This window comes from Calonectris borealis, chromosome 1 (assembly GCF_964195595.1).
Source record: "Calonectris borealis chromosome 1, bCalBor7.hap1.2, whole genome shotgun sequence".
Classification (NCBI taxonomy): Eukaryota; Metazoa; Chordata; class Aves; order Procellariiformes; family Procellariidae; genus Calonectris; species Calonectris borealis.
In genome coordinates this window covers 219,600,238-219,618,954 of record NC_134312.1, presented here as the reverse complement: position 1 = coordinate 219,618,954, position 18,717 = coordinate 219,600,238, and the positions used below count along the sequence as shown (strand labels likewise).

The 18,717-nt window shown below is 68.1% G+C and overlaps 1 protein-coding gene across 1 annotated transcript in view; it reads left to right on the top strand.

Annotated features, from left to right (window-relative positions):
• PDE2A (phosphodiesterase 2A) overlaps positions 1–18,717 on the top strand; it is a 65,919-nt gene that overhangs the window by 20,740 nt on the left and 26,462 nt on the right. Inside the window, exon 2 of the mRNA XM_075140631.1 lies at positions 14,606–14,666. Coding sequence (XP_074996732.1) covers positions 14,606–14,666 — 61 coding nt within the window. The remainder of the gene's footprint in view (positions 1–14,605; positions 14,667–18,717) is intronic.

Below are 18,717 nucleotides of genomic sequence, written 5' to 3'. Positions count from 1 at the left end.
TCCGTATGCCTGGGCCGGTCTGGGGTCTTCCTTATTGCTGCTCGGCCACCTGGAATAGCCGGCGTGGCACAATCATTAACGCGCTAACGATTTCTGTAAGTACTTCTGGAAGAACATTGCCCGCCTGGCTCGGATGCTTCATTTATTTTTCGCCTCGAATGTATCAGAAGAGAAATTTACAGCGATAAAAGGGGGGGGGAAAACCAAGGCAAAGCCAAATGAAGGTGCTAAATGAGGCTCCCGTCGCCCCGGGCTGGGTCAGTCTGCACCCCGGTGCTGTGCCCGCTGCCTGGGGCGGCCCCGGGGGCTCGGGGGGGCCTTCAGGGCTGTTTTCTCTGGGGGAAACTGAGGCACAGGGGGGTTGGAGGCAGGTCAGGCTCTGAGCTTTGCTCTCGGGAGTGCCAGCCGGTTGTCTGTGGCTGAAAAACTCACAGCGGGGGCTCGCGGGGCTGGGGGTGACCCTGCACCTTGCTGCACACAGTGCCGGGCGCTGTGCGTCTGGGGCGTGCTGGGCGCCCGGGCACTTGCTGTGTCCCCAGTGCATGCAGTCCCTCCTGGTGCATGCTGTCCCTGCAGTGCATGCTGTCCCCTGAATGCATGCTGTCCCTCCTGATGCATGCTGTCCCTCAACTCATGCAGTCCCTCCTGGTGCATGCTGTCCCCCCAGTGCATGCTGTCCCTCCTGGTGCATGCTGTCCCTGCAGTGCGTGCTGTCCCCTGAATGCATGCTGTCCCTCCTGGTGCATGCTGTCCCCCCAGTGCATGCTGTCCCCTAAATGCATGCTGTCCCTCCTAATGCATGCTGTTCCCTGCATGCATGCTGTCCCCCCAGTGCATGCAGTCCCTCCTGATGCATGCTGTCCCTGCAGTGCATGCTGTCCCCTGAATGCATGCTGTCCCTCCTGGTGCATGCTGTCCCCCCCAGCGCATGCTGTCCCCCAGGCACCTGCTGTCCCTCCTCCCAATGCATGCTCTCTCTCCAGGCACCTGCTGTCCCCAAAATGCGTGCTGTCCCTCCAGACACATGCTGTCCCTTCAGGCAACTACTGTCCCTCAAGACACGTGCTGTCCCTGCAGACACATGCTGTCCCTCTGGGCACACGTGTCCTTTCGGACACCCCTGTCCCTCAAGAACACGTGCTGTCCCTTAAAACACACGCTGTCCCCCCGGTGTGTGGTGTCCTCCCAGATGCATGCTGTCCCTCAGATGCATGTCCCCCCAGATGCATGCTGTCCCTCTGGACACATGCTGTCCCCCCAGATGCATGCTGTCCCTCAGATGCATGTCCCCCCAGATGCATGCTGTCCCCCCAGATGCATGCTGTCCCTCTGGACACATGCTGTCCCCCCAGATGCATGCTGTCCCCCCAGATGCATGCTGTCCCTCTGGACACATGCTGTCCCTCCAGACCCATGCTGTCCCCCTGCGCACATGCTGTCCCCGTGGATGTCACCTGTCCCTCGTCCCTCTGAGCATGCAGCGGGTGTGTGCTCTGACCCCACGCATGCAGGACGCTCTCAGGGGACCGGCTGGGCGTGACAGCGGAGCTGAGCCACCCAGGGTGCAAAAGCCCTTGCAAGCCAAGCTGGAGATGCCCGTGGCCACCACGAACGGGGCTTGCTCGTGCCCTGGGACTGGCCGAGCCGGCTTTGCGTGGGGAAGAAGTCGAGGAACGCGGAGGAAGCTTCTGCTGGGGAGAGAGGGATGGAAACGGAGCAAACAGCCATTTGAACCCCTACCAGCCGGCCCGGCGGGGGCCCAGCCACCTTCTTGGGAAGGGAAATCAGCTGCTGGGGAGCAGAGAGGGCTCTGCCGTCACGCTCGTCCCCCTAATTAGCCCTGGCCATAGGATGCGGGGGCTGCCGGCGGCCCCCCGGCCCCCGGCACGCTCCGAGCTGTCTCCATAGAGACCCTCCGAGGGCTCCATCACTTATTCATCGCCAGCATCGCTCGCTCAGCCGGGCCCCTTCGTTATCCAGCTCAAAATCCGGCGATAGCCATGACAGCAGCAACAGCAACAGCAAAGCCTTCCCCGCCTGCGCCCGAGCTGCCACCAGGTCCCCGCAGCTGGCATCTCCTGGGGACCGTCCCTGCCAAGGGGCCGGGTGCCAGGGCACCCGCGTCCCTGCTTGGCCCCGGCTTCGTGGCATGCCTGCGGTCGCATCCCTTTGCCTGGGTGCCGGGTGTCTACGGGGCCCGGGGGTGACGGGTGCTGTCGGCTCTTGGGGTGGCAGGAGATGGGGGAGTCGCGATCCCTTTGCGTGGCTCGGGGTGGGCCGGCTGCCCCCGGCCCGTGCTGGAAGGGGAAGGGGTGTCCCCGGCAGCGCAGAGCCCGTGCTCCGGTGCAGGCAGATATGGGGGGTCAGGATGGGGCTGAGCTGCCACGGGGCTGCACGGGGTGCAAACACCGAGCTGCTAACACTGGGGTGCACAGGGTGCAAACGTGGGGCTGCACGGGGTGCAAACACTGAGCGGCGTGGGGTGCAAACACTGGGGTGCGCGGGGTGCAAATGTGGGGCTGCATGGGGTGCAAACACTGAGCGGCGTGGGGTGCAAACACTGGGGTGCGCGGGGTGCAAATGTGGGGCTGCATGGGGTGCAAACACCAGGGTGCACGGGGTGCAAATGTGGGGTGCACAGGGTGCCAACGCAGGGCTACATGGGGTGCAAACACTGGGGTGCACAGGGTGCAAACGTGGGGCTGCACGGGGTGCAAACACTGAGCTGCATGAGGTGCAAACGCAGGGCTACATGGGGTGCAAACACTGGGGTGCGTGGGGTGCACATGTGGGGCTGCATGGGGTGCAAACACTGGGGTGCACAGGGTGCAAGAGTGGGGTTGCACGGGGTGCAAACACTGAGCTGCGTGGGGTGCAAACACTGGGATGCGTGGGGTGCAAATGTGGGGCTGCATGGGGTTGCCAACACTGGGCTTGACAGGGTAAAAATGTGGGACTGCAGGGGGGGGAAATGTGGGGCTGCAGGGAGTGCAAGCACTGGGGTGCGCAGGGTGCAAATGTGGGGCTGCAAGTGGGGCAAATGCTGCTGGCCCCACAGCTGCTGCTCCTCCATCGCAGCCCTGGGGCACCGCAGCATCCCCCCCCTGTGGGGGCTGCCAGGCTAAGGGACCCCCACCCGCCCGCGGCTGGCTGACCCCGTGGGGCGGCTGGGGGGTTGGGGGGCTCCCGCTGCCCACGGGGCGTTGGGCGTTTGTGTGAGCGCACACTCATCAGCGTGCATGTGCCCCCCGAGCGCACGCACACAACCCCCCCATGCGTATACGCACCCCACGCTTGCACACACACACCCACTCATGCATCTCTTGTGCATGCACACTCTGCATGCATGCACCCCCATCCTTGCACCCCCCATGCGCGCACACACAAGCAGCACACCCTGCATGCATCCCTGCACGCACACACCCCCCCATGCATGCACCCCCGTCCTTGCACCCCTTGTGTGCGCGCACAGACGCACCCCCTGCATCCATCCCTGCATGCACACACCCCCCCATGCATACACCCCCGTCCTTGCACCCCCTGTGCGTGCACGCACAAGCACACCCTGCATGCATCCCCACGTGCACACCCCCCCATGCATGCACCCCCATGTGCACATTCACACAAGCACACCCCCATGCATCCCAAGTGCGTGCACACCCCTAAGCCCCCCCCTTGCACGCACACCCCCCTTGCATGCATGCACACGTGCACACAGGTAACACGCAAATCTGTGCACACCCATGCACGCGCACTTGCGCACACACGCGCAGGGGTTCGGAGGGGGTGTCCCAGCACTCGGCAGCTGCAGGAGCAGCCTCTGCCCCAGCTCTCCCCGACCCCCCCCCAGCAGCGATGCCCTCCTGCCCCGCTCTTCCTCCCTGCAGGTCTTCCTCGCTCCTGCACACGCCGAGGTCTCCCTGCCCGGGAGCGGAGACGGCACCTTGCTGGGAGGGGAAGGAGCCGGCGGCTTTTCCCTGCTGCTCCGAAGCGGTTTGGCTGCGGCAGCCGGTGCGGGGCCCACGGTGCCTCGTCCCCGGGGCTCGGCGGCGGCCGACCCCGCGCGTGGCCCCGGGGAGGGACGCTGCGGCACCCCCCGCTCCGGCCGGGCGATGCAACCCTGCGGCGGTGCAGCCGCACCCCGGGCACCGCCAGCCGGGGCCGCGGTGGTGGGTTTAGCGGTGAGGAAACCGGGGGGGATCCCGACCCGCAGCCGCCTCCAGCGCCCGGTTGCGTCCCCGCCGAGCGGGCGGCCGGGCTTGGCTGCCGCGCAGAGCCCCGGCCGGGGGGATCAGCGGCCGAGTGGGAGAGCAGATGGATTTATTTCCGCCTGAATTTATTGCTGGCAGAGCACCCCGGATTAGCGGCTCCCGAGAAATAACACCTCAATTTAGCTGCAGATCCAGCAGCTCTGCCAGCGGCCGCGTCCCCGGAGCTCTGCTCCGGCCAGCTGAGTCCAGGTTGCCTCTGCGGCAGGGACCGGGTCCACGGGCAGGGACCCCGTGCCTCAGTTTCCCCACTCGCTGCTCCCCTGCCGGGCACCCACGGGCCGTGGGGTGCAATGAGGCATTTGCCGCAGCCTCAGGCATCCCTCCCTGCTTCCCCGTGGCCACGTGCACCGTGTCCCCCTGCCTGGCCACGCCGCGTGTCCCCTCCCTCCGGCGAGCTGCGGTCAGGGACGCTGCAGGGGTGCTCGGGGGGGTGTCACGGTCCTCACCCCGGAGCCAGGATCCGGCCCTGCAACCCATCCCGGCTCCGCCGCCGCGGTTTAATGAAGCTTCACTGATCTGACATGATTTACAGCAAGGCTGGCACAGCTGGTAACCGCCGGGCCACGCTCCCCTCTCGCCCCGGCTCCCTGTGCAGGGTGGCACCCGGCATCCCAGTGCTCCCAGTATACCCAGTATACCCAAAGATGCTGCTCTGGGGGTGGGTTTCTGCAGCTTCCCCTCCTACGTATGACCTGCAAAGGGGCCTGGGTGTGTGGGGAGAAACGTGCTGCCGGTCTTTTGGGGCTACATGGGCTTCAAAGGCTCAGCTTTGCTTCTTAACCCCCCCAAATCCCTCGGCTTTGGTGCTTCGCTGCCGTTTGCTGCCAGCACCTCCCGCTCTCCGAGGGAAAAGCCGAGTCTGTGGGTCTGAAACACCAACGGGGATTTCTCCCGGCATCTTTTATATGCAATAAGGGTTAATATTTACTAGCCTGCATGAACTTTGCTCCCTCCTTTGCCATTAAACACCCGCCGGCTGCCGCCCCGAGGCCCCGGGGAGAGGCAGGACGAGCAGTGCCGATTTATCGACCCCAGGTCGGAAACAGGGAAAAAAACACGGGCAGAATGGAGACGTAGGAAGCCCGGCCGGGAAACGCTCCTTTGCCTCTCCCCATACTCGCATTTATCCCCCGGCAGCTCCCGGGCCGGTGCTGCGCGTCCCCGGCCCACCGTGACCTCCCCCCCGGGATGCGGCTGCAGGGGCTGCGCAGCCGCAGCAGCTCCTAATTACGGCCGGTCGTTAATAGGCCGGCGGGGAGGTCAGCTCTGTTGCATGCACGCTGGCAAAGAAGCAGCGCCTGCATGCAACTGCGGTGCTGCAGCCCTGTGTCCCCGCAGCCCTGTATCCCTGCACCCCTGTCCCCAGGCACCCCTGTGTCCCCACTCCCCTGTGTCCCCTCACCCCTGTGTCCCACTCCCCCGTCCCCAGGCACCCTGTGTCCCCACACCCCTGTGTCACCGCACCCCCGTGTCCCTGTACTCCTGTGTCCCACTCCCCTGTCCCCAGGCACCTCTGTGTCCCCTGGCACCTCAGTGTCCCACTCCCCTCTGTCCCACTCCCCTGTCCCCAGGCACCCCTGTGTCCCCACACCCCTGTGTCCCACTCCCCTGTCCCCAGGCACCCCTGTGTCCCCACACCCCTGTGTCCTACTCCCCTGTCCCCAGGCACCCCTGTGTCCCACTCCTGTCCCCAGGCACCCCTGTGTCCCCACACCCCTGTGTCCCCACACCCCTATGTCCCCACACCCCTGTCCCCAGGCACCCCTGTGTCCCCAGGCACCCCTGTGTCCCCACACCCCTGTGTCCCTGCACCCCTGTGTCCCACTCCCCCGTGCCCAGGCACCCCTGTCTCCCCACACCCCTGTGTCCCTGCACCCGTGTCCCTGTACTCCTGTGTCCCACTCGCCTGTCCCCAAGCACCCCTGTGTCCCCGCACCCCCGTGTCATACTCCCCTGTTCCCAGGCACCCTTGTGTCCCCACACCCCTGTGTCCCTGCACCCCTCTGTCCCTGCACCCCCATATCCCACTCCCCCATCCCCAGGCTCCCCTGTCCCCCACTCTGCTGTCCCCACTCCCCTGTGTCCCACTCCCTGTCCCCAGGCTCCCGTGGGCGAGCAGTTGGGGACAGGGGAGCCGGGGACAGCCCCCCACTGCGCCCTTGTGCGGTGGCAATGGCTCTCTGTCCCCGGGCAGCTGTGCCGGGCCCCTGGCCCGCTGCCTCTGTGGCTCTGGTGACAATGACGTGCCAGGCTCGGCTCGGGTCCTGCGAGCCCGGGGAGCACCCAGCCCTTGGGAGTGATTGCAGGCTGCCGGCCCCACGGGGAAATCTGCTGGCCCCACGGGGAAATCTGCCGGCCCCACGGGGAAATCTGCTGGCCCCATGGGGAAATCTGCCAGCCCCACGGGGAACCTGACAGCCCCACGGGGAAACCTGCTGGCCCCACGGGGAATCTGCTGGCCCCACGGGGAACCTGACAGCCCCATGGGGAAATCTGCCAGCCCCACGGGGAATCTGCCAGCCCCATGGGGAATCTGCTAGCCCCACGGGAAACCTGACAGCCCCACAGGGAAATCTGCTGGCCCCACGGGGAATCTGCTGGCCCCACGGGGAACCTGACAGCCCCATGGGGAAATCTGCCAGCCCCACGGGGAATCTGCCAGCCCCATGGGGAATCTGCTAGCCCCACGGGAAACCTGACAGCCCCACAGGGAAATCTGCTGGCCCCACGGGGAATCTGCTGGCCCCACGGGGAACCTGACAGCCCCATGGGGAAATCTGCCAGCCCCACGGGGAATCTGCCAGCCCCACGGGGAATCTGCTAGCCCCACGGGGAACCTGACAGCCCCATGGGGAAATCTGCCAGCCCCACGGGGAATCTGCCAGCCCCACGGGGAATCTGCTAGCCCCACGGGGAACCTGACAGCCCCATGGGGAAATCTGCCAGCCCCACGGGGAACCTGCTAGCCCCACAGGGAACCTGACAGCCCCACAGGGAAATCTGCCAGCCCCATGGGGAACCTGACAGCCCCACGGGGAAATCTGCTGGCCCCACGGGGAATCTGCTGGCCCCATGGGGAACCTGACAGCCCCATGGGGAAATCTGCCAGCCCCATGGGGAATCTGCCGGCCCCATGGGGAATCTGCCGTCCCCACAGGGAACCTGCCAGCCCCACGGGGAACCTGCCGGCCCCACAGGGAATCTGCCAGCCCCATGGGGAACCTGCTGGCCCCACGGGGAAATCTGCCAGCCCCATGGGGAACCTGACAGCCCCACGGGGAATCTGCTAGCCCCACAGTGAATCTGCCAGCCCCACCGGGTAATCTGCTGGCCCCACAGGGAATCTGCCAGCCCTATGGGGAAATCTGCCAGCCCCACTGGGGAATCTGCTGGCCCCACTGGGGAACCTGCTGGCTCCACGGGGAAATCTGCCAGCCCCACGAGGAACCTGCCAGCCCCACGGGGAATGTGCCAGCCCCACAGGGAACCTGCCAGCCCTACGGGGAAATCTGCCAGCCCCACCATAAATCTGCCAGCCCCACCAGGAATCTGCCAGCCCCACTGGGTAATCTGCTGGCCCCACAGGGAATCTGCTGGCCCTATGGGGAAATCTGCCAGCCCCACCAGGGAATCTGCTGGCCCCACTGGGGAACCTGCTGGCTCCACGGGGAAATCTGCCAGCCCCACGGGGAATCTGCCAGCCCCACGGGGAATGTGCCAGCCCCACCAGGGAACCTGCCAGCCCTACGGGGAAATCTGCCAGCCCCACAGGGAACCTGCCAGCCCCACGGGGAATGTGCCAGCCCCACAGTGAATCTGCCAGCCCCACAGGGAACCTGCCAGCCCCACGGGGAATCTGCCAGTCCCACCATAAATCTGCCAGCCCCACCAGGAATCTGCCAGCCCCACCGGGTAATCTGCCCCACAGGGAACCTGCCAGCCCCACAGGGAATCTGCCAGTCCCACCATAAATCTGCCAGCCCCACCAGGAATCTGCCAGCCCCACCGGGTAATCTGCCCCACAGGGAATCTGCTGGCCCTACAGGGAAATCTGCCAGCCCCACAGGGAATCTGCCAACCCCACGGGAAATCTGCCAGCCCCACGGGGAATCTGCCAGCCCCACGGGGAATCTGCTTCATGCCTGGAGCACAGGACCCGCATCCGAGCTGGCAGGATCCGTCCGGGCTGGGCAGAGCCAACAGACTGAGATGACGCTGGGGTCCCCGCAGCGGGGTGTCCCCAGAGCTGGGGACCCCGGGGCTTGATCTTGGGGACCTGGTGGTGGCCTGGGCAGGGTGACGGGCATGGTGAGACCCCACGGGAGCTGACTCAGGGTGCCAGGCTTGAGCACCCAGCCCTGGATTTGAAGCTGGGTGCTGGCCGGCTCTGCCCTCCCCCCCCACTTGCACCCCCCACCCTGCCACGGGGTGCCGAGAGGCGCCCCCCCGGCTGGCCCCCTCATTAAGGCCAGCAGCTGATGAAGGTCCCTGCGCCTCCCCTTGTCGCCATCTCTAATTATAGCCCAGCTGGGGGGTGACTCACCAGGAGTGGCCCCCGGCGGGGTCCTTCCCCCCAGCCCGGGGGTCCCGGTGCTGCCCCGGCAGCTCAGCATCCCACCGCCCTGCCAAGGGGGGATCTCTGCTTTTTGGGGTGGTTTTCCACCCCTTGCGTGTGGACCCCCACAGCTGATGGCCGGAGCAGCTCCGCCTGACGGGAATTGCCATTTTCCAGCCCAGAACGTCCGCTGCCACATCCCGGATCAGGCTAAGACGTGGCACCGCGGTGCTCCCGGCGCCTGCAGCCATCCCAGGGGACCCTTGCACGGGCACGGGAGCTGTGCCCGCGTGGGCACGACGGGGGTGATGCACCAGCACCCACCGGGGCTGGATCCCTGCCCCTCGCCCACCCCGCTGCCCCCCGCGGGGACCCGCTTGGGGACGGGGTGGGGATGGCGGGGTCCTTCCCCACCCAGCACAGGGGTGCTGCTCCCCAAACCCCGGGGCGGTTGGCAGCGGCGGCTCCAAAGCTGTTTGCAGCATCTGCTCCCGTCTTGGCAGCGCTTATCCCCATTGCCATAGAAACAAATCCCGCCAGCGCCCGGATCCGGCCGATTCCCGCTCGGCGAGGGGGGAAACTGAGGCTGGAGCGGAGGAAGAGCCGCTCCAAAGGGTTTTCCCTCGGCGGCTGCGGGGGCTGGCGGGCCGCTGACCTCTCTGGTGGGAGAAGGACCCGAGCACACGCGGCCGCTGCCGGGCATGGGAGCGGAGAGCACGGGGCACAAGGCGGGCAGGGGAGCGGGCAGGGCTGCAGGCAGGGGTACAGGCAGGGGTGCAGGCAGGGGTGCAGGCAGGCTGCCTGCGCCACGGGGCTTTGATGGCAGGGCAAGTCCCTGGGAGGGAGAAAAGCTCCTCTGGCACCCGGTGAGGCAGCGGGGAGCTGAGCCCAGCGAGGGGCTGGTGCTGGGGGTGGGTGTGTGTGGCCTCGTGCCATCGCCCGGGGTGAGGAGCCCGTCACCATGTGCCATCGCCCAGGGTGAGGTGTCCTTGACCCTGTCCCATCGCCCAGGGTGAGGTGCCCTTGACCCCGTGCCATCGCCCAGGGTGAGGAGCCCGTCACCGTGTGCCATCGCCCAGGGTGAGGTGCCCTTGACCCTGTCCCATCGCCCAGGGTGAGGTGCCCATCACCGTGTGCCATCGCCCAGGGTGAGGTGCCCTTGACCCTGTCCCATCGCCCAGGGTGAGGTGCCCATCACCGTGTGCCATCGCCCAGGGTGAGGTGCCCTTGACCCTGTCCCATCGCCCAGGGTGAGGTGCCCATCACCATGTGCCACCGCCTGGGACGAGGTGCCCATTTCCCTGCACCCGTGACCGTGTCACCCTTCGGTCCCGGCACGGTGCCAGCGCAGCGCTGAGGGCCGGGGACCCACGAGCCGAGGCGGGGGCCGTGTCCCAGCCTGGCGCTGCTCGGCCCCCGGGGCAGGACCCCCCTGCCCTCGGCGGCTGCTCCCGGGGCGAAGCGGGTGGGTGCCCCGGGGCGCGGTGGGGGCGGGCCGGGGTGGCCCCGGTGGCTCTGGCCACTAGATGGCCCTGCGGATCCGCCGGCCGCCGGGACCCCCCACCCCCCGGCCCCGGCACCGCCCGGGGGCTGCGGGGTGCGGCCAGGAGGGTGTGGGGTGCAGGGAGTGGGGTGCAGGGTGGTGGGTGCAGGGTGTGGGGTGCAGCATGCAGGGAGTGGGGTGCAGGGAGTGGGGTGCTGCAGGGTGTGGGGTGCAGGGTGGTGGGTGCAGCATGCAGGGTGTGGGGTGCAGGGTGTGGGGTGCTGCAGGGTGTGGGGTGCAGGGTGGTGGGTGCAGGGTGTGGGGTGCAGCATGCAGGGAGTGGGGTGCAGGGAGTGGGGTGCTGCAGGGTGTGGGGTGCAGGGTGTGGGGTGCAGCATGCAGGGTGTGGGGTGCAGGGAGTGGGGTGCAGGGAGTGGGGTGCTGCAGGGTGTGGGGTGCAGGGTGGTGGGTGCAGCATGCAGGGTGTGGGGTGCAGGGTGTGGGGTGCAGGGAGTGGGGTGCAGGGAGTGGGGTGCTGCAGGGTGTGGGGTGCAGGGTGGTGGGTGCAGCATGCAGGGTGTGGGGTGCAGGGTGTGGGGTGCAGGGAGTGGGGTGCAAGGTGTGAGGTGCAGGATGGTGGGTGCTGCATGCAGGGAGCAGGGTACAGGGAGCAGGGTGCAAAGTGCAGTGAGCAGCAAGCAGGGTATGGGGTGCAGGGTGCAGGGTGCGGGTTGTGGGGTGCAGGATGGTGGGTACAGCATGCAGTGTGTGGGGTGCAGCATGCGAGGTACATGGTGCATCATGCAGGGAGCAGGGTGCAGAGAGCAGGGTGCAAGGTGCAGGGAGCAGAGTGTGGGCTGCAGGCTGCAGGGTGTGTGGTGCAGGTTGGAGGGTGCAGCATGCAGGGTGTAGGGTGCAGCATGTGAGGTGCAGGGTCCATCACAAAGGGAGCAGGGTGCAGGGTGTGGGGTGCAGCTAGCAGCATGTGGGGTGCGGGGTGTGGGGTGCAGGTGGGAGGGTGCAGCATGCAGTGTGTGGGGTGCAGCATATGAGGTGCAGGGTGCAGCACGCAGGGAGCTGCTGAGTGCAGGGTGTGGGGTGCAGGGTGTGGGGTGCAGGATGCGAGACGCATGGTGCATCACACAGGCAGCAGGGTGCTGGTGTGGGGTGCAGGGTGTGGGGTGCAAGGAGCAGGGTGCAACATGCAGCGTGCAAGGTGCAGGGTGCACCACGTGGGATATGGGGTGCAGGTCATAGGGTGCCACGTGCAGGCTGCAAGGTTTGGGTTTGGGTGCAGTATTTAGGGTGCAGAGTTTGGGGTGCAGGGTGCGGGGTGCAGGCTGCAAGGTGTGGGATGCAGGGTGTGGGTGCAGGGTGCGGGGTGTGGGAGCAGGGTGCAGTGTGTGGGGTGCAGGGTGCCGGCTGTAGGGTGTTTTGGCATGCAGGGTGTGGGGTGTGGGTGCAGGGTGCAGGGTTTGGGGTGCAGGGTGTGGGGCGTAGGCTGCAGGGTGCTTTGGGGTGCGGGGTGTGGGGTGCAGGCTGCAGGGTATGGGGCCCAGCAGGGATCCTGGCCCAGCCACCCAAGGGTGCTTTGGGGCTGCAGCACCAGGCACTGAGCCACTGCTGAGGGTTAGCTGGGGGGGGCTGCTTCAGTAGCCCCCAAATCCTCCCCCACTACCCCGGGGCATTTCCCTGTCACGCCACGTCCCCACGGGACACTCATGGGGGTAGGGGCACCGTGAAACTTCTCCCTCCATCTCTCCACCCTTCAGGGATGTTCCTGCCTCCACCGCAGCCGGGCTTTTGTGGGTTCGGTGTCCCCCCGTGGGTTGCGAGGCGCAGGGTTGAGCCCCTACGAGCCACCAGGGCATCCCCACAGCACCCTGTCCCCGGGGGGTGGCAGGGCCCTTCGGCTCCCGGCTGACGGGAGGCAAACCCAGGGACCCGGGCTTTCGCTCCGCTCAAAGCTTCCCCTGCGCGCGGGGTTGCGGGTGTGTATTCTCTGATGTCCGATAGCGTGGCTGTGCGCAGCGTTAGCGCCTAGGAGGCTCTTTGGGGACGCCCCTCTGCAGCGGGGACAGCTCGGCTGGGGGCCGTCTCCTCGCCTGCGCCGCAGAATTCAGGAGGAAGGGCTGATTTTGGGGCTGTTGGGGTCCTGCGAGCTGGGACCTGCTGCCAAAACCTCCCCGGCAGGCTGACCCACTGGGGCAGGCAGGGAGGGGGGCCTGGGGCTGTGCACCCTGCCAAGGGCCCTGCACCCTGCCAGGGGCCCTGCACCCGATGGATTTCCCACCCCATCCAGCCTCTCCGCAAGCCCGGCTGAAGAATTGGCTCAAGATAACGCAGGCGACGGCCGCTGAGCCGCCCCTGGGAGAGGACAAGAGCACGAGCAGCGCCTAAGTGACTCTTACCGGTGGCTTAGGCCAATTTAGCCGCGGTTTGGCTGATCTGGGTGAGGAGGAAACATCGGGAAAGCCAAGGGGTTCATGGGGTTTGGAGGAAGAGTAGGAAGCCTTCCTCCCCCAGCCCAAACCTTCCTCCCGTGGCCGGAGGAGGCGGAGGCGGGATGCATAATGTCTTCTTCCATCGCACATCTCTCTCCTGCCTCCTTTATTTCCCATTTATTCGTGTTTTCGTTCGGTCCCTCCCGCAGGGTGGCCCGGGGCTGCACCCAGCCCCGTCGGCTCCTTGCCACGCGGGATGAAGCCGTGGAAGTGTTGCTCCGTCACCCACCCGTCTCTTTGGGGTGGGCTCCCCCACCTGAGCCCCTGCCCCGGGGGATGTCGGGGTGGCAGAGCACCCTTCTCCTCCGTGCAAGGTGGTCCCCGGGGTCCCCTGTACGGCTCAGGGGGAGCGGCACCCTCAAAATCCTGGTGCTTGTCTGGGTGGGAGACTCAGCGGGTGGGGGTCACTTCCCTATATATCTATAGGAGGCTGGGGGTCCCCAAGTGGGGTCTTCTCCAGCGTGCAAGATGGGGGTGCCTCCCTATCCAAGAACGGCGGAGGGGGGCTCTTCCAATGCAGGGCTTGTCAGGGTGGCGGGTGGGACACCCCCGATGTCCCCCGGGGATGGGGGGGCAGGGAGGGGTCTCTGGACCAAGCCCTGCCACAGTCACCCCCACCCCAGAGCCAGGGATGGGCATCCCTGCCCCAAAAATGGGGTGACGCTTCCAGTGCCCGACCAGGGAGGCGGGGGAACCCCCCACCCAAGCCTGGGGCACAGTTCTTGGGGGGGGGGTGTCGCTTTAGCTGGAGACTGCACGGGGAGGGGGGTGGAATTGGGAGGTGACCCCCACCCAAGGGTTCAGGGGAGCCACCTCCCAACCCAAACCCTCCACCTCAAACCCAACAGGGAGGGTTTAGCATGGGGTGGGGGTGTCCCCCCCTCCTGGGGGTCAGACCCTTGGGGGGCACGCCTGGAACCTGCCCCATAGGAGAACACTGCCTGACCCCCACCCCATAGTGGGAGCACCCCCACTCCACACCAGGGAGCGATGCCCCGACCCCCTCCCCACACCGGGGACCCCCACCCCACAATAGGGACCCCCATCCCGACCCCCACCCCACACTGGGGAGCAATGCCCCGACCGCCACCCCACACCAAGGACCCTGCCCCGACCCCCGCTCCACACCGGAGACCCCCTCCCCACACCGCGACCCTCGCCCCGACCCCCTCCCCACACTGGGGAGTGATACCCCGACCCCCGCCCCACATCGAGACCCTCACCCCGATCCCCTCCCCACACCGCAGAGCAATGTCTCAACCCCCGCCCCACACCGGGACGCTCACCCCGACCCCCGCCCCACACTGAGGAGCAATAGCCCGACCCCCACCCCACACCGGCGCCCCCCGCCCCACATCGGGACCCCCACCCTGACCCCCGCCCCACACCGGGGAGCGATACCTCGACCCCCACCCCACACCGGCGCCCCCCGCCCCACATCGGGACCCCCACCCTGACCCCCGCCCCACACCGGGGAGCTATACTCGGACCCCCTCCCCACACCAGGCCCCCTCCCCGGCCCCCTCCCCACACCGGGGAGCGATGTCTCGACCCCCTCCCGACCCCGACCCCTCCCCACCCCGGGTCCCCCTCCCCGGCCCCTCAGGACCCCGCGGAGCGGGCGCGCAGCAGGTGCGGAGCGGGGCGCGGGGCGGAGCGGGGCGGGGAGCGGCGGGGCCGGCAGCCCCTGCCCGGGGGCGGGGAGCGCAGCCGGGCCGGGCCGAGCCGAGCCGGGAGCCGGCATGGTGCTGGGGCTGCAGCATCTCCTCACCGCCCTCCTCCGGTTTTTCAGACGGGGCCAGCAGGTTTTCTTGAAGGTGGAGGACGCCGAGCCCGGCTCCGAGGCGCTCCAGGTAGGGATGGCGGGACACCCCCACACCCCACGGGTGTCCACTCGGGTCCCCCCACACTCCCTTCCCACCCGAGACCCCCATCCCAACTGCCTCCTCTCCCTCCCTCCCACCCGAGAGCCGAGACCCACCTCCCCTCCCACTCCGGACCCCCATCCCAACCGCCTCCCCTCCCACCCGGGACCACCGACCCGCCTCCCCTCCCACCCGGAACCCCTAACCCTTCATCCTCTCCCACCCACGACCCCCATCCCAACCGCCTCCCCTCCCACCGGGGATCCGCGACCCACCTCCCCTCCCACCCGGGATCCGGGGAAACGGAGCCCGGAGCAGCCTTGCTGAGCCCACTCCCCACCCGGTCCCGGGGGATGCTGGGGGTCCCGGGTTTATGCTGAGGGGGGACACTGGGAGCGCTGGGGGGGCGTGGAGAGGGCGGAGGAGCCTGGACTCCCGGCCCGCAGTGCTCGGCGCTGCAAGGAGTGGGGGTCCCGCGGGACCGGGGGCTGCGGGACCCCCCTACCCCACTCCTACCGGGTCGGGGGGGGCTTTCCCGAGCCCTTTCATCTCCTGCCTCCTCGGCGGAGGGCTGCGAGCCCCCCCCCGGGAGAGCCGGGGGCGGACGACTGGCGGGTGGGGAAACTGAGGCACGGAGCTGCGGGAGCGGCCCGGGGGGTGGGGAGCAGCGGGGAGAGCGGGCAAAGGGCCGCCCCGGACCCCCTCCTGCAGCTGGGGGGAGCTCGCCGGGGCGGGCAGGATGAGACCCCCGCGGGCTCGGTGGCTGCCGGGGGAGGGGGGCTGGCGGGGGTGTGCCGGGGCGTGGGGCAGCTGTGTCTGTGTGTGTCCCCCCCCTCGTCCCCGGGGCTTGGGGACACGCGGGGCTCCGTGTCCCCCCCCACAGCCACGCAGGAAGGAGGCGCGGGGGGGGGTGCGGATCCCGCCGGGCTGGAGGAAATGGGCTGGACCGGGTGGGCGGCCCCGATCCCGGCGCCGATCCCGGTCCCGGCCCCGATCCCGGTCCCGGTGGGCCCGCACCCCCCTCCCGCAGCCGCTCTGGGAGCCGGGGCCGCGCCATGGGCACCCTCCAGGACACTGTAAGCGACCCGGGCTGGGTGGGGGGCTCTACCCAGCCACCCGTGGAAGTGGGGGGCCCGGGGTATCGGTGGCCTCGGGGCTGGGGGTGGAGAGGACTTGGGGGTCCCATGCATCCGGGGGTCCCATGCATCTGGGAGTCGCTTGTGTGCTGAGGGTTTGGGGGCGCAGTGCGCTTGGGAGTGCCTGGGTCCCGTGTGTCTGGGGGTATCGGGGTGTCGGGGGTCCGACCCCCGATATTGGGGTTCCCACTCCCCCACGTCCCCCTGCCCTGCTCCACTCGCAGCGGAGCCCCAAGAGGGGCAGGCAGCGTGGGGCCACTCCTCGGGGGGGTGGTTGTGCTGGGAAGGGGGGGAGCCCCATCAAGACCCCCAGTAGCACCCAGCCCCGAGTCCTCCCCTCCCTCTTTGCACCGGTGGCACATTTTGGGGGACATCCCGGACCCGAGCACCGAGCAGCGCCGATGGTTTGGGGTGCGAGAGCCCTGGCCATGGCTGTGGTCCCCCCGCTGCCGGCCGGCGGCACAGCCGCGCTCCGGGGGGCTCGGGCTGGGCAGGGGCTGTGGGGGGCTGGGGGTTCAAGGCCGGAGCGAGGCAGGGACCCGGGGCTTTGCGCTGGGAAATAAAGGGAAGGAAACGCTCTCCGGGAAACAGCCGAAAGCTGCTGACGGAGGGAAAGGAGCTGAGCTGGGCTGGGCTGCACCCGAGGGGGGCTGGTGCTCACCGTGGGGTGCACTGAGCCCCCCCGGAGGGGAAGGGTTGAAGCTTGGGGACATCAGAGCTGTCACCCGGCACAGGGACAGGACGTGTGACTCCTTACTGGCCAGGGCAAGCAGCCCTCTCTGCAGTGCGGGGGTCCCTGTGACCCCGTTCGGTCCCAGACCCCCAGCACCCAATTAGCCCTGTCCCAGGAGGGTGCTTACAGCTGGGTGGGCAGCGACCCCCGGCTGCAGCCCCCCGAGGGGACCTGGAGGTGTGGGGGGACCTGGAAGGGAGCCACAACCCCCAGACCTGGGGGAGCAAAAGTCACCCAGATCAGGGGAGGGGGGGGCTGGTTTTAACCCAGCCTGGTCTGGGGGGCGCTGGGGTGGCACTGAGGAGGAGGCGGAGAAGGAGGGGGACGACGCAGAGCCCCCCAGTCGTCCCCGGGGTGGCATGGGGCAAAGGGACATGACCAGGGATGTGCGGGGGATGAGTGGCAGGGGACAGATCCTGCCGGGCTGCCCCGCTCCAGCGCATGCCAGCCTGGGGTGGGCGAGGACCAGCTCCTCCCCCCCCCAAAATGCTCTGGGAGCCCAGTCCCCGTTGGTGCCCTGGGTGCTGGCTGCATTTGGGACCCCCATCCCCGAGCCTGGGGGGTATATAGGGGATATATAGGGCTTGGGGCTTTATTGCCCCCCCACGAGAGCACCCCCCGACCACCCCGCTGTGGGGTGAGGCTGAAGATGTCTGCGCCTCCTCTTCCTCCCAGCCGCCGACCTCAATGCAATTACCCCCTGACTGGCCCATGAATCAAACCCTAATGGACACGTGTTCGCAGCCTGGCTAAGCAGGAAGGAGCTGGGGGGGGTCCATGCTGTGCTGGGGGGGTCCACGCTGTGCCCAGGGGCTGGGGGGTCCACACTCGGGTGCCGTCTCCCCCCGCTCCCCATCCTACCCCGGGGGATGCCTTTGCCGATCTGCCAGGGCTCGGGGTGCCTCGGTCGGTGGCATGGGGGTACTCCTGCCTCAGTTTCCCCATGCGTGGGGCTGGCTGGGCTCGCGGGGCGGGGGACCCGTCGAGGGCGGTGTGGGGACATGCGTGTGCGGGCGTTTGTCCCGGCGCTGCCGGCGTTTCCTCCGGCGGACACAAACACATCAGCAGGGCAATAAAGGGGAGGAAAGGGCCGCGGCGCACAATGCGGCCGGGGCGCTTCTTTCCATGACGCGGGGTTGGGCCGGCTTCCTCCCCCACCCTGCCGAGCCGCAGGGCCGGGGGGCAGAGCGGGACCCCCAAACCGGGGTGGGTGGGGGCACCCTAGTGGTCCCCGGCCTGGGGGTCCCCACTGGCAAAAGCTCTTTCTGCACAGCTGCGCCAAGGAGCGACTGCTCACGGGTGCAGGATCAGCCCGTGCTGGCACTGCGTGTGCCCTGGCACTGCTTTTTGGGGGGTTCGGGGTTCAGGCCGTGGGTCCCGGCCCTCTCATGGCCCATGGCATCACACTGGGCTTGTGGCCACCTCCAGGCATGTGCAAGCCAGGCTGGGGCGAGAAATGGCCCGGCCACGGTGGCACAGCCCTGCACCAGCTGGGGGACTGCACGGCGAGCACATAGCCCGGCTGGGGTGTGGGTGCTCCTGCTGCACCCCAGGGATGGAGGACATGGGGTGTGGGTGCTCCTGCTGCACCCCAGGGACGGAGGACATGGGGTGTGGGTGCTCCTGCTGCACCCCGGGCAGGGGGGAGCTGGGGTGTGGGTGCTCCTGCTGCACCCCAGGGACGGAGGAGCTGGGGTGTGGGTGCTCCTGCTGCACCCCAGGGACGGAGGACATGGGGTGTGGGTGCTCCTGCTGCACCCCAGGGATGGAGGACATGGGGTGTGGGTGCTCCTGCTGCACCCCGGGCAGGGGGGAGCTGGGGTGTGGGTGCTCCTGCTGCACCCCAGGGACGGAGGAGCTGGGGTGTGGGTGCTCCTGCTGCACCCCAGGGACAGAGGACATCAGGTGTGGGTGCTCCTGCTGCACCCCGGGCAGGGGGGAGCTGGGGTGTGGGTGCTCCTGCTGCACCCCAGGGACGGAGGAGCTGGGGTGTGGGTGCTCCTGCTGCACCCCAGGGACAGAGGACATGGGGTGTGGGTGCTCCTGCTGCACCCCAGGGACGGAGGAGCTGGGGTGTGGGTGCTCCTGCTGCACCCCAGGGACGGAGGAGCTGGGGTGTGGGTGCTCCTGCTGCACCCCGGGCAGGGGGGAGCTGGGGTGTGGGTGCTCC